At 53.6% G+C, this 13,176-nt stretch overlaps 1 protein-coding gene across 3 annotated transcripts in view; it reads left to right on the plus strand.

Moving 5' to 3' along the window:
- The first annotated feature begins 165 nt into the window (after nucleotides 1-165).
- The window catches only part of STRIP2 (striatin interacting protein 2), a 35,098-nt gene continuing 22,087 nt past the window's right edge, over nucleotides 166-13,176 (plus strand). For all 3 annotated transcript variants that reach the window (XR_015706685.1, XR_015706686.1, XM_087766743.1), the window contains exons 1-16: nucleotides 166-312; nucleotides 1,910-1,979; nucleotides 3,007-3,081; nucleotides 3,186-3,320; nucleotides 3,517-3,637; nucleotides 4,092-4,160; nucleotides 4,274-4,380; nucleotides 4,488-4,615; nucleotides 4,966-5,151; nucleotides 6,382-6,605; nucleotides 7,933-7,998; nucleotides 8,678-8,741; nucleotides 9,841-9,912; nucleotides 10,209-10,283; nucleotides 11,524-11,621; nucleotides 12,162-12,288. Coding sequence is in view for 1 of the 3 variants with exons in the window: in XM_087766743.1 (XP_087622869.1) it covers nucleotides 166-312; nucleotides 1,910-1,979; nucleotides 3,007-3,081; nucleotides 3,186-3,320; nucleotides 3,517-3,637; nucleotides 4,092-4,160; nucleotides 4,274-4,380; nucleotides 4,488-4,615; nucleotides 4,966-5,151; nucleotides 6,382-6,605; nucleotides 7,933-7,998; nucleotides 8,678-8,741; nucleotides 9,841-9,912; nucleotides 10,209-10,283; nucleotides 11,524-11,621; nucleotides 12,162-12,288 (1,764 nt within the window). In the remaining 2 variants the exon portion in view is untranslated. The remainder of the gene's footprint in view (nucleotides 313-1,909; nucleotides 1,980-3,006; nucleotides 3,082-3,185; nucleotides 3,321-3,516; nucleotides 3,638-4,091; nucleotides 4,161-4,273; nucleotides 4,381-4,487; nucleotides 4,616-4,965; nucleotides 5,152-6,381; nucleotides 6,606-7,932; nucleotides 7,999-8,677; nucleotides 8,742-9,840; nucleotides 9,913-10,208; nucleotides 10,284-11,523; nucleotides 11,622-12,161; nucleotides 12,289-13,176) is intronic.

The raw sequence follows: 13,176 nt of genomic DNA on the forward strand, positions 1-13,176 counted from the left end.
GCCCCTCCCCACCCCTCCTGGCCCCGCCCCCCGCCCAATAGCAGGGCGGGGGGTGTATCCTCTGTCCCCGCCCCCCGGGAGCAGCGGACCAATGGACGCGGGCGGGGCGGGGCCCGGGGGGTCCGACCCCCACGTGTTCGGCAGCGCTGCAGAGGGGAGCAGCGCATGGAGGCGGCGGGCGCTGCGGCCCCGGCCCCGGCCCCGGCCCCGGCCCCGGGCAGGGCTCGGCCGGGCCAGCCCCAGCCCCAGCCCCCGCCGCAGCCCCAGCCCAAGAGCCGGGAGCTCTTCAGGAGCCAGCGGAAGGAGTCCGAGGTAAGGGCGGGGGGCGACAATGCCATCCCCCACCCCCCCCGGGGCTCCTTCTGGCCGCTGCTGGGCGGGGGGACCCCCAGATGGGGCTTGGGGAGGGGTCCCTGCCCCGGGGGTTTGGGGGTCCCTGCCCCGGGGGCGTGGGGTTCCTGCATGGCCGCCGATGGAGGGTGCCCGATCCCGGCTTGGGGAGGGGTCCCGGTCCTGGGTGTTTGTGGGGTCCTGCGGGGGTTGAGGGGTGCCCACTGCGGAGGGGAGGTTCCCAGGGAGGCTGCCTCCCCGGCACTGGCACCCCTCTGTCCCAACTCTCGGAGCTAGAAGCTGGATTTTGGGGTCCCAGCTGGGTCCTGGGCTCCCCCAGGCACCCACTTACCCCCCCCTACTCACCAGGGTCTGGGGGCCGCAGTCCCCTCTGCCACACTTCACCTGCCCAAATAACATAACCACTAAACCCCCCTGGGCTGCCCCGTCCGCCTTCATGGGTGCCAGGCTGGGAAAGCAGGACTAGGCTCAGGTCACCAGGATCCGGCCCAGGACTGGTGGTCCCGGCCACCGTAAAGCCACCGAGGGACCCCCGTGAGCAGAGGACGGGACAGCCTCGCTTCCCCGCCAAGGAGCTGCGGGTCGAGGGGCTCCCTGGGGACGGCTGACCCAAAAAGGGTCCCTCCTCCCTGGGGGACGGTGCCGGCGTCGTGGCCCCCCAAGCCCTGCCCGTGAATTTGGGGGTTTGCTTTTTCTCCTCTGGCTCGGCCTTGCAAAGCAGATTAGCGCTGCACGTGCTTTGCCGAATTCCTCGTCGGCTTTAGCTCCTGAACTGCCCCGCCGGCTTGGCTGTGAAAATTGAGTGAGAAACCAGCGTTTCTGAGCAAATCGGGCTTGGCTAGCCCGGAGCCCTGCATCCTCCAGGGTCATCAATATTAATCATGACGATGTGCATCAGTTCCAGCCCGGCTGCCGAGAAGGGATGCTGGGACTCAGCATGAGAAATTATGTTAATTTAGTTGATTATCCATTCATGTGTTCCCTCCCTGGAGCACGGTGGCATGATGCCGGCGTTGGGTCTTCTGGCTGCGGCCTCCCGCTCCCTGCCCCGCCGTAATCCTCCGGCGAAGTTTCATGCTCCAGTTCCTCATCCGCAGGGGAGGAGGGGGAAGATCCACAACGCTATGGGCTTCCAAAGGGCAAAGCCCGGCCCCGAAAGCTGTCAGATCTGGGATGCTAAGGATGGAGCACGGGGGTTTGCATCCTCCCAGGCACCTTCAAACCAGCCCCAGACTTTGTTTTTGAGCATATGTAGGGCTCTGAAATGCATCAAATATTCACTGGCATTTTAGGTCCTGCCTCTGCTTTTCCTGGGACTTGAGAAATGCTATTTTTACACTCGCCTTCCAAATTTGCACTGTATTTTAAGTAGCCTCGCGTGGATGTCCCGCTCGAGCCCTGGAGACCCATGTCAAGATCATCCATGCACAAGTCACTGCTCCGGCGGCTGGAGCAGCTTTAATGCAAAGGCTGAGAGCGCTGGCAGCCATCCCGCCTCCCGAAATATCCGTGGGGATGCGCCAGCCCCCCCCCGCTAACCCCAACCTGCTCTCCACAGGGCTCAGTGGATTGCCCCAACCTGGAGTTCGAATACGGGGATGCTGACGGCCACGGCACCGAGTTAGCAGGTGAAGTGGTGTTTGGGTGCTGCGATGCTATTAATAGGTGCCTGCCAGGGAGGAAAAGAAAAAAAAAATCCCTCGGGGAGCCGGGCGAGCGGGATGGAGGATGGATATCCAGTGGTATCATCCTTGCGGTAATAGAGCAAGAGGGATTTATTAATAGAGAGCCACTCGCTCCCCGGGGACGAGCAAAAGGGGCGCGTGGGGGCACAGGGATTACCCTGTGCTCCGAATTATCCAGGACATGATGACAGGCGTGCAGGGGTGGGAGGACAGGCAGCATGCCCAGTGGCACAGCCCAGGCTGGGAAGTGTCACCCTTTATCGTGGCTGTCACAATGGGTTGAGTCCTCGTCCCGTATCTTCTGACCCCGGCTGTTTCTGCCCGGTAACCCTCAGGGTCCCGAGCGTATCTCGACCAGCAAAGAGGCTATTTTTAGCTGTGTCTGTCTCAGCTGCATGAGCTGGCCTGGCTAAAGCACATTTTTTCTTCAAAGGATCCTTCCTCCTCCCTTGCAGGACCCTTTCGGTCCCCCATGGTGCTGCTCAGCATCATAGGACCTATAGGAATTATGTAGGAACAGGCAGGAATTATATAGGAACAGGCACAACATCGTGTCCCTCCAAGTCCAGCCCCTATTTGCAGGTCCTGAAATATCCAAGCCACTGGGTGTGAAATCAGTGCAGGTCTTGCCTGGGTGCTCCTGCGGTCCCTCCCTTTGCAAACTGGCTTAACTGGGACAGAAAATTCCCCCCCAAAAAACCCTCTATGAAATTGCAAATGCAGCTTGAGCACTGTCGCTGTGGGCAAGAGCGTGGGAACAGCCCAGCCTGGACACGGGGATTAAAATGATGAATTTGGTAGCATTCGGTGGCTCCAAGATGCCCCTCAGAGCTGCAGAAGAGCTCAGGGATGAGTTTAGGTCTCTGCCCCATGTCTCCTCGGGTGTGTAGCGATGCTTCAGAGTCCCACAAGGAATTTGGCAACGAGGAGGAGGGGGCAACTCCTCCCTGCTGACCCCTCTCTCCATCAGAGCTGTACAGCTACACCGAGGAGCCCGAGCTCAGCACCAACAGGAGATGCTTCGAGGAGGATTTTCACGCTCAAGGTACCAGCTCTGGGCTCAGCACCCCAGGGCTCAGGGCAGCCCTCCCTGGGTGAGAGCAGGACCCCCGGGGAGGCACGCGGCTGGTTGTCGTGTCCCCTTTCCAGTGCAGGGCAGGAGGTGGCTGGAGCTGGATGGGGCTCAGCAGAAGGCCTATGTCATGCGCCTGCTAGATGGGCTGGAGGTGGTCAACAGGGACAAGCGGCTCAAAGTAGCACGGGCCATCCTCTACCTGGCACAGGGTAAGGACCACATCCCTCATGTCTCGATGCGGCTGTGTATCCGCTGCCTGGCTTTGGCATGGGGGCTTGGGAGAAGCCTTCTCTTGGGGTTGTGCCACGTCAGTGCGGTGAAGCTCCTTCCTCGGGTGGTCCCATGTGCTCCAGGGCTTCAAAGGCAGCTCCCCCCTAACCAGTGCCTCCCTTTGGGCCTCTCCAGGCGTCTTCGGAGACTGTGATAACGAAGGTGATGTCCTGCACTGGTCTCGGCACAACAGCTTCCTCCTGTACCGGCTGGGAACCTTCACTGCCTTCCTGGAGCTCCTCAACATGGAGATTGAGTGAGAGGACCTGCACTGCCCTCGCCCTCAGTTGTCCTCTTCTTCATCTTATTCTTTCTCCTTGCCCTCCTCACCCTCCTCTTCTTCATCTTTTCTCCCCATCCTCCTTGCCCTCTTCTTCCATCCTCCTCACCCTCCTCTTCTTCATCTTCTTTCTCCCCATCCTCCTCACCCTCCTCTTCTTCATCTTCTTTCTCCCCATCCTCCTCACCCTCCTCTTCTTCATCTTCTTTCTCCCCATCCTCCTCGCCCTCCTCTTCATCTTCTTTCTCCCTATTCTTCTCTCCCTCTTCTTTCTCCTTCCTCCTCCTCCTCACGGAGGACCAGGGAGGTGCCGCAGCCATGGCACATCCCCTAGCATGGTGTTTCCACCGCTGCAGATGTAGGCTGGGGGTTGGGGTGAGGAGCAGCCTGTGCCTGGTGGCTGGCACTGAGCTCGTCTCCTTCCCCACAGCAACAGCCAGGCCTGCAGCAGTGCCCTGAGGAAGCCGGCCATCTCACTGGCTGACAGCACGGAGCTCAGGTACCCGCTCTCAGCCCCGCACTAGCATGTTGGGTAGAGGCTGTGGGACAGCCTCTGGGGACAAAGTGGCCTCTGGCTGGCAGTGTCACCTGCCTGCCGTGCTGTCCTGGCAGGGTGCTGCTCAGTGTCATGTACCTGATGGTGGAGAACATCCGTGTGGAGCAGGAGGCGGATCCCCCCGAGTGGAAAACCTGTCGGGAGACCTTCAGGATGGAGCTGAGTGAGCCACAAAGTTCATTGTGCCCTAACAAGGTCCCTGGACCAGCAGGGAGACCTCAGGGCTGGGGGATCTGCTCTGAACCTGCTCCTGGTCTCTCTCTCCACCAGGTTTTCCCGTGCACACAGAAGAGCCGTTTGCTCTTCTGCTCTTCACGATGGTGACCAAGTTCTGCAGTGGCCACGCTCCACACTTTCCCATGAAGAAGGTCCTGCTCCTGCTCTGGAAGGTGCTTCTGGTGGGTGCAAACCCTTTTTTTTACCTGAAACTGGGCATTTTGGGAATAGTGCTGATGATGCAGCCTGGGTGTTCCCCACTATTCAATCCAACCATAACGAGGTTATTTAGGATGGCACAGGAAGCTGACACAAGGCAAACAGTTTCTTCTCGGACGAGGGTGGGCTGAGCCATGCAGAGGATGTGGGGTGGGGGAGAAGTGTGGAGAACAAACCAGTGATGTGGTGTCTTCATCCTCAATGCTCCAGTTTGATGGCCTCTAACTGCCTCTCCCCTGGAAGCCCAGAAGAGCCATGCAGTCCAGGTGGGATGTCTGCTCCCTGCTTTCTCACCTCTCTTGTTGGTCCCTAGTTCACGCTGGGTGGATTTGAAGCCCTGCAGGCAATGAAGGTGAGGAAGCGGGAGGAGCTGGGGCTGCCACCCTTGCCGGAGGACAGCATCCAGGTGATGCGCAGCATGCGTGCCGCTTCGCCTCCCACCTACTCCATCGAGCTCATGGAGCAGCAGCAGCAGAAGCGTGGTCACCGCAGCCGGAGGGTAAGAGTGGGCGCATCCTCCTGGCACACAGCCCAGGATGCTTTTCCAGTGGGGACCATCATCTCTTCAAGAAGCCAGCCTGTGCTCGGGAGCGTGTTTCCCTTTCCTCCCAAGTGCTCCTGTGTTTTCCAGTTTCATAGAATCATGCAATGGTTTGGGTTGGAAGGGACTTTGAAAGGTCATCTAGTCCAACCCCCCTGCAGTGAGCAGGGGCATCTTCCACTAGATCAGGCTGCTCAGAGCCCCGTCCAACCTGACCTTGAATGTTTCCAGGGATGGGGCATCTCCCACCTCTCTGGGCAACCTGTGCCAGTGTTTCACCAACCTCATTATAAAAAAATTCTTCCTTATATCTAGTCTGAATCTCCCCTCTTTTAGTTTAAAACTATTTCTATCGCAACAGGCCCTGCTAAAAAGTCTGTCCCCATCTTTCCTATAAGCCCCCTTTAAGTACTGAAAGGCCGCAATAAGGTCTCCCCACAGCCTTCTCTTCTCCAGGCTGAACAACCCCAACTCTCAGCCTTTCTTCATAGGAGAGGTTTTCCAGCCCTCTGATCATTTTGGTGGCCTCCTCTGGCCCCGCTCCAACAGCTCCATGTCCTTCCCGTGCTGAGGACCCCCGAGCTGGATGCAGGGCTCCAGGGGGGGTCTCCCCAGAGCAGAACAGAGGGGCAGAATCCCCTCCCTCAACCTGCTGGCCACACTTCTTTTTATGCAGCCCAGGATACGGTTGGCTTTCTGGGCTGTGAGCACACATTGCCAGCTCATGTCCAGTTTTTCATCCACCAATTTTGGTTGTGGGAGATCAGCCCTGTGATGCTTTTGATCTGGAGGAGGCAAGAGGACATCCTGACCCTATGGCAAAGGGCTGATAAGCACCAAGGAGCAAACCACTCACAGCAAGCTTGTCTTTTTTTAGCTTGACTCATGGAGTTGCTGTGTTATGGTCCAAGGATGAAAATGCCTCTTTTGCTAGGGGAGAGATGTGGGATGGCGGCTCCAAAAGTTAAGATGGAAAATGGGGTCACACCTCCTAGAGCAGCAAGGCTAGAGGTACAGAGGGGGTTATTTCTTGTCCAGGCTTTGGTGGCAACAGCTAGGAGGGAAATCCTCACCTGAGGAACATTTGCGAGCTTGATCTTTCCAGGATGGAGGGTCCTGGTGCCAGCAGCTGGGAGGGAAATAAAATCCACAGAGTGACTTGAATTTCTCCTTCCCCTTCTGCTGCAGCCCCTGGTGAAGCAAGACAGTTTGGATATCTACAACGAGAGAGACCCCTTCAAGAATGACGAAGCAGGAGTCGACGAAGAGGAGAACGACGATGTGGACAGCGGGATCGAGGGGGAACTGGACCTGATGGAGCGGGATGCGATTATCCCTGCAATGCCTGCTCAGCGCCCACCTATCGAAAGGGTGTCATTCCCCAAAGGGCTCCCCTGGGCCCCCAAAGTCAGGTAACACCATCTGGTGTCATTGCCATCCTCCCCAGTCCTACCTGTCCTGGAGTTCATTGCAGACTGAATGTCAGTCTGTGGCAAGTTTGTTGGCCTCTGGCAAGTTGAACTGAAGTGACTCCACTTCTTTTTTTTTGTCTCGGTTGGTCCTTTCTGGACTGGGTTTAGCTGAGCTCTTTCCCAGGCTTTACAAACCAAGTGTGGCCAAGCTTGGCCAATAAGTGGCAATCCCATTTGGGACATCCCACGTTGTACTGGGAAGGAGGCTTGTGCTGGAGCACTGTGGGAGCAGGGTCAGCTTTCCCAGCCGGCACCAATGGATCTCAGTAGGGCAAGGTCCTAGACTAATCATCTTGGGAACTGGTTAATGACATTGCCTCTTGCTTGTTCAGTGGGACTCGTGTTGCCAGATGAATCCTTCTTGAGTGGCCTTGCTCTAAGGTGGAAAATTGGAGAAAAACATCTGAGGATAAAGAAGTTGGTGTCTTCCCTTCCTAAGACCAGTTCTGCTACACATGATATGGGCGAGCGTTAGGAAAAGAGGGTGAAAACCTCTGCCCCTTTCCCTCTAATCCATGTGAGTTTTTTTGCTGTTGATCTGAAGCCTGGATTTAATCCAGTATCTTTAAAACACAGGAGCAAATACATCTTTTTGATGCAGGAGCAGTGATGGGGTTAAGTGTGCCTATCCAGAGCACTCCTTGCAAGAACTGGTTTCCCACATGGGTCTCCGCGCACGCGGTGCCGTGGTACTCCACGTAACTTAATGCTCTCAGCTTTGAAATCAAATGACTGTTGTTTTTCTTGGCTGGAGCCTGGAAATCCAGCTGGGTTTCTTTCTGCCTGTGAGAGCCTTGGCTTACGGTTCATGTCCTAATGTAGTGCTGAGACCCTGACCAGCTCTCATGAAAGATGCCCAAGGTGGACAAGATGTCAGCTTGCTCTCTCAGAGCAGCACGTGCTCTGCCAGACTGCGGAGACAACACTTGTTCACTCAAAGCGAGCAGATGCTACTTGAAGATGCATGTGCTAGGAGCCCAGAAGGTGGATAAAAAGGTGCTGGTCATAGAGAACTCCTCTCCATTTATTTGCACACTCCCATAGAGCTGCACAGCAAATACAAATGGTTTTGGTTTACGTCGCTCCCAACCAACGAGAGCAATGGTGGCTCTAGCCTGCTGCTATTAATCTAGAAAACAATCCTAGAAAGCTCAAAGGTTCCTGCTGGTCCCACACTGCTGTCCTTTCTGAGCAATGTAGGCTGTGTTCTGCTATATGTCTATTTTCCAACCTTCTCCTTGTTTTTGTTTCTCTGCTGCTCCATCAGACAGAAAGACATTGAACATTTCCTGGAAGCAAGCAGGAACAAATTCATCGGATTCACACTGGGACAGTGAGTGTTATGTGTGTAGGTCCAACGAAGCCTGTCTCATGGCTCCCATCAGTGCAATTTAACTGGTGGGAGGTGTCCACAGAGCTTAGGTTTTTTTCAATTCAACCAGCCTAAGGCATGCTCGGGACGATGTGGCGCAGCACTGGATTTTGCTGGGGCTGCAGCAGTGCACTCGGTGTTATAAAAACATATTCTTGGAGATGCTGGTCTCCAAGGACCTCTTTCTATTAAAAATCAGACCTAGCCTAGAATAAGTGACCCCTGGCCCAAGCCAGAGACTGGTTTGATGCAGGAGGGAGTTGGGACAATCTGGTATCCACAGCAAATTCCCCAGTTTGTGAATAAATCAAGCTGTGGATGCAGAGTCATCCTGGCACGGGCCCAGCAGGGTATGTTCGGTTTTAGGTGTGGTGTTGGGCTCAAGCTGGTTCCATAGAGAGACCTGATTTCATCCCCATTCTTTATCCCGACATCGCCCCGCTCTTGTGCAGGCGTTGCTGAGGAGGAGGCGGCAGGGTGGGCAGCTCACGCCAACACCTCTCCCAATTCCTGACCCATGTGGGATGCATTCAGTAGATTCAGTAGACTACAGGCTCCCTCTTTTACCTTGTATGACATGGAAGTGTTAAACCCAGATCTTCTTCCCAGCTTCGTACTTGCCTTCTTTCATCCCCCACAGAGACACCGAAACCCTGATAGGGCTACCACGGCCCATCCATGAAAGCGTGAAGACACTGAAGCAGGTAAGATGGTGACTCCATGCGTGGCATTTGGGTGAAGCAGCCCAGAAAGCCTTGCTGAGCATCAGTCAGCTTGTCTAACCTCATCCCTTGCTATTTTTTTCTCCCTGGCACTCAGCAGATGCTCTGAGGTGGGATTGGATCCGTGGGGATCTCATGGAAGGGAGGAAATCATTGGCCAAGATCACCAGGGCCATAGCGGAATTGCAGGGCATCAGGTCTCATACACATAAGCTTGTGATACAGCACTTATAACGAGTTTCAAGTGCCTCAGATGTATGCTTTCAGCCCACAGTAAATGTTTCACATCAATTTAGTCTTCTGCTCCTCATTCAGCTGATGTACAGCAACATGTTCAGTCTGAGCTCTTGCTCTCTCTGCCTTGGGACGTCAATCTGATGAATCCAGCCAAGGTCTGAACAGCTTGAGAGGTGCTGGATATCCACTACGTGCAGTGTGGGATCCTCATGTCTAACCTCTGGCTGAAACAGTTACTGGAGGGAGTAACAGGGTCCCTTCTTGTTAGTTGTCACAGGAAAAGCTTCTGGAGCTTCTTGCAGGAATTGGGGCAAAAAAATGGAAAACTGAGTCCTTGCTGCAATTCCAAGTAGATTGTCCAGCATTTGGACTTGCCCTTTATCCGAGGTGTAACATTGCTGAGTCCTGGTGAGCATTTGCCATGTTGTCCTTTGAAGGTGATACACTTCCAGATTTGAGTTGGACATACATACCCAGACCTGTGCTGCTCCCAGGGGGGAAGCATGGCCAGCCTTAGCTCCTGCAGTTCTCTGTATGGAGTGAGACACCTCCAGAGGTCAACTGACCCTATCTAAGGTCTGGATTGCCTTTTGGAGGCAATTGTCCCTCTCCATTCACTTACAGAGAGATCCTAGAAGGAGCAGGTGGAAGTAATCAAAGGCATGATGTATGAGGGGCTTCAGGGACAGAGGGATGTCCCACACAAAGATGAGTTCTCCATGTATCTGCTGGGACCTATACACCTAACTCAGATATTACTGAAATCAGCAAACGTTGTCATTGCTGACTGTGTTTCATCCTTCAGTTGTGATATTGCTCTGCCTCTGTCTGTGTATTTTGCCAGCACAAGTATGTTTCCATCTCAGACGTCCAGATCAAGAATGAGGAGGAGCTGGAGAAGTGCCCCATGTCTCTGGTAAGAAGTTGCTGCTCCCCATCACTAGATAATGTGTGAAAGTTTTCCAAGGTGTCATAGAAAGCCATACATTCTCTGTGATCCTTGGGACACACCTTGGATGCTCTTTTTTCTAGAAGTCCATATCTTGAGCAACTGTAGCAGTGGAGAAAGGCTTGGAGTTTCCTTCAGTCAGCATGCAGCTATGTCCATCGTTAAGTCCTCAAGCTGGGTTTTATGGAGGTGACTCACATATCTCAAGTGTGTCGACTGGAAATACTTAATTTCCCCTTGTTTCTAATGTTTCTCTGTGCTAGGGGGAAGAGGAAGTCCAAGAAACCCCTTGTGAGATCTTGTATCGAGCAATGTTGTACAATCTCCCCCAGTATATGGTAAGCCCACGTTTCTTAAAAGTAAAGAAGAGCTTTTGAGTGGGGAGTGATGCCAATCTGTGAGCTGCAGAGCTCAGCACAGGGCTGCTGAGGCATGTTCAGGACTTGAATGGTGAGATTTTGGTGGGAATCCAGAGCAGAGTTGGGTGGAAAGTACAGTCCAAGAGGAGGGATTCAGAGGATCAAGGGGTGTAGGTACCCAGGAACACAGTCAAATGGTTGGAGATAGGTCAGTGGTTGGAAAACAGGATGTGTGCGGAGGACTGGGAAGAAGGAACAAAGTCCTCCACATCGGTGGGAGCTCAGAACTGGCTCCTGCCCTCCAGACACTGAGGGGAACCAGTCGGGGATGGCCCCGTGTCATCTCTTGAGCTGCGTGAGCTGTAGTATTTACCAAGTTGTTGCACACTGATGCAGGCACCTTCACTTCTCACCTCAAGAAACAACCTATGGACTTCACTGGTCCCTTGAGCCTTTGTCTTTCTTGCTGAGATTAACTTTCCATTATGATATCGCGCTGATCTCCGAGTGCGATGGCTTGCTGGGTCAGGAACCAAACCATCATCGTGCTTTACATGGCTCAGCAAACAAGGTGCTAATGCCTTCAGGTCTCTGACAACCTGGCTGTGCTCTCAACAGCTAGGCAAACTGTGGAGAGTCTGTAGGTTATGACCTTCCTTACAGGGACATCTCTTGCAGCCTTCCCATGGCCCCAGGAGATTCCCAAAAGACTACAATGCTTGTCCTGAAATTCAGCTACATTGCCAGGTTGGATGAGGCTTTGAGCACTCTGATCTAGTGGAAGGTGTCCCTGCCCATGACAGGGGGCTTGGAACTAGATGATCTTTAAGATCCCTTCCAGCCCAAACCATTCTGTGATTCTAAGATGCTAATTGGGTCACGTGCACTCTGTCCATAGGGAGGGACAAACACAGATTTAAATGCATTAAGCTCCAGGTGTCCCTTGCATTATTTTATCCATACTATGAGAGCTCAGGTGCTCATGATGCCTTAAGTTAAGGCTAAAACAGAGCTCCCGTGCTCCCCACACTTGGCCTGTCTGTCCAGGGTATAAAAGGAGAGGTTGAGCCTTGGCATAGGCAGTCCCTCATGGTGAGCAGAGCTCGGGCTGGTGAAACCCTGTAGAGTTGGCTTGAAGTTGTCCGGTTTCAGCAAGTGAAGGAGAAGGAAGGAATGCCCCTTCCTGGGAACATCCTTCCACGCCTGTCCTCCCCTGCAGATAGCTTTGCTGAAGATCCTCCTTGCTGCAGCACCCACCTCTAAAGCCAAGACCGACTCCATCAACATCCTGGCAGACGTGTTACCTGAAGAGATGCCGTAAGTCCTTGAGGAGGTGCCCACCAGCCATCCCAGCTTTGCCATGAAGTCTTGGACCGAGCAGGAGAGTTGGGGTTTGCCAATAGGTTCGGGGGGCTCCAGATTTGGGGCCGTCTCTTTGGATAGGTGCAAGCCACTGTTGCTGCCAGGGCAGAGGGGTGAAAGCCAAGGATGTGAACGCCAGTTTTTCGGGAGCGTAACAATTTGAGCGCAGTCGGCAGCCGCTGTGCTCTGCTAGCTAAGTGACACAAATCACAAAATCATGCTAATTGACACGAATCATAAAGATACATGAGCATATGGTAGGTGTCCTTCATACCACTCCCCCAGGATTGCTGGTGGAGGGCAATCAGCTTTTTTTTCCCTTTTTTAATGCACTTTGGTGTCACCAGACAGGAGGGGATGGAAATGGGTGTCCCAGAGGGAATCGAAGGTCTCTGTTTCTGTAGAGCCTGTCCAGATGAATAAGAACTCAACAGTCCCTTAGTCCTTCTTGCTCCCACACCCGCTGTGCTGTTGCCTTCTTTCCCTCCAACCCAGCATCACCGTTCTTCAGAGCATGAAACTGGGGATTGATGTGAACAGACACAAAGAAATCATTGTGAAGAGCATCTCAGCTTTGCTGCTGCTGCTCCTCAAGCACTTCAAGCTGAACCACATCTACCAGGTGAGTGTAGAGAAGGGGTCAGCCATTGCCAAACTGGTCTTGAAACTGGTGTGTCCTGATAGACCCCCTCCTAAAAGATCTCTCCAGGAAGGGTTTCCATGAGGAGCTGCAGATTGCTTTTCCGTAGCGGTGAACCCTAGCCCTGAGCCAGGATTTGTATAGGGTTACTCAGGCGGGGATAACCTGCCTGCAATATATCTCTGTGTTTTGACAGGATTGTTTCCACTCACGTGGAAGGAGTTTTCAGACTTCTGGAAAAATTCACGCTGCAGCTGATCAGGTTAAAATTTAGGAGGTATCACAAGCACGAGCCTCCCTGGCAGAAGGGGAAAGGGGATGGGGGTTAGGCAAGACCCTCTTTTGCTCTGTCTCATCTCCAATGACCAGAAATAGTGCTGGGTAGGACCTCACGAGGTCAACTAATCTGGTCCTCTGTCCCTCAGCAGGATCAAGTTCTTGGGGCTCCAGTTTCAACAGAGCCTGGAGGTCTGGGTCCTAGATGCAATCTGGTTTTTGTTTCATCTGCATGGCACCAATCGAACTGCATGCACATGAGGGCTTTCCTTGATTAAAAAAAAAAGACGAAGGACTGATTTGAGCTGTGGTCTGGGCCCAGTTCTCCACCCATTCTGCAAGTCAAACAATTAGTGTTTGCTAATTTTTTTTTCTTTTAAAGGTTTCAGCATGGTACAAATCCATCTGTGTTATGAAGCCCACTGATATTTATCTGAGGATATTTATCCGAGGATAAATATGAATCCATATATTGGATTGGATAAAATGAAACGAAACCCCTTACAATCCTACATTTGTTCTGGGTCCCCTCAAGTCCCTTCACTAATTTTTCTTGCTTCACCCCCAAAACGGCTCCTTTCATTTCTTCCTCCG

Source organism: Nipponia nippon, unplaced genomic scaffold (assembly GCF_047370975.1).
Source record: "Nipponia nippon isolate SJK-2023a ecotype South Korea unplaced genomic scaffold, ASM4737097v1 scaffold_3, whole genome shotgun sequence".
NCBI lineage: Eukaryota > Metazoa > Chordata > Aves > Pelecaniformes > Threskiornithidae > Nipponia > Nipponia nippon.